Genomic DNA, 333 nt, shown 5'->3' with positions numbered 1-333 from the left:
GTTTAGGGTTTAGGGTTTAGGGTTTAGGGTTTGGGGTTTAGGGTTTAGGGTTTAGGGTTTAGGGTTTTGTGTGTGCTGCAGTGTTTATCTAAGGATTTGCCTGAATCAAAAGGAAGTGAGTCTCTTGATATTTCTTTTTTTTAGGGTTTATAAAAAAAAACAAAAAATATATTTTATTTCTTCTCTCCTTCTAGGGTTTAGGGTTTAGGGTTTAGGGTTTAGGGTTTAGGGTTTAGGGTTTAGGGTTTGTGGTTTGTGTTTTGTGTGTGTTAGGGTTTAGTTGTTTTGTTGCAGTTGCAGCGAAGGCGGATATAAAGAAAGCCAAATGTCTAT

At 36.9% G+C, this 333-nt stretch overlaps 1 protein-coding gene across 1 annotated transcript in view; it reads left to right on the top strand.

The window, feature by feature from the left end:
• EMH_0070330 (uncharacterized protein) overlaps positions 1-333 on the top strand; it is a gene marked incomplete at both ends in the record, with an annotated part of 823 nt that overhangs the window by 309 nt on the left and 181 nt on the right. Inside the window, one exon of the mRNA XM_013498965.1 lies at positions 82-115. Within this exon, the coding sequence (XP_013354419.1) occupies positions 82-115 (34 nt within the window). The remainder of the gene's footprint in view (positions 1-81; positions 116-333) is intronic.

The sequence above is a fragment of the Eimeria mitis genome, genomic scaffold, assembly GCF_000499745.2.
Source record: "Eimeria mitis Houghton genomic scaffold, Emh_scaff3870, whole genome shotgun sequence".
NCBI classification, from domain to species: domain Eukaryota; phylum Apicomplexa; class Conoidasida; order Eucoccidiorida; family Eimeriidae; genus Eimeria; species Eimeria mitis.
The sequence above is the reverse complement of the archived record's forward strand: the minus strand, read 5'-3'. Positions and strand labels throughout refer to the sequence as shown.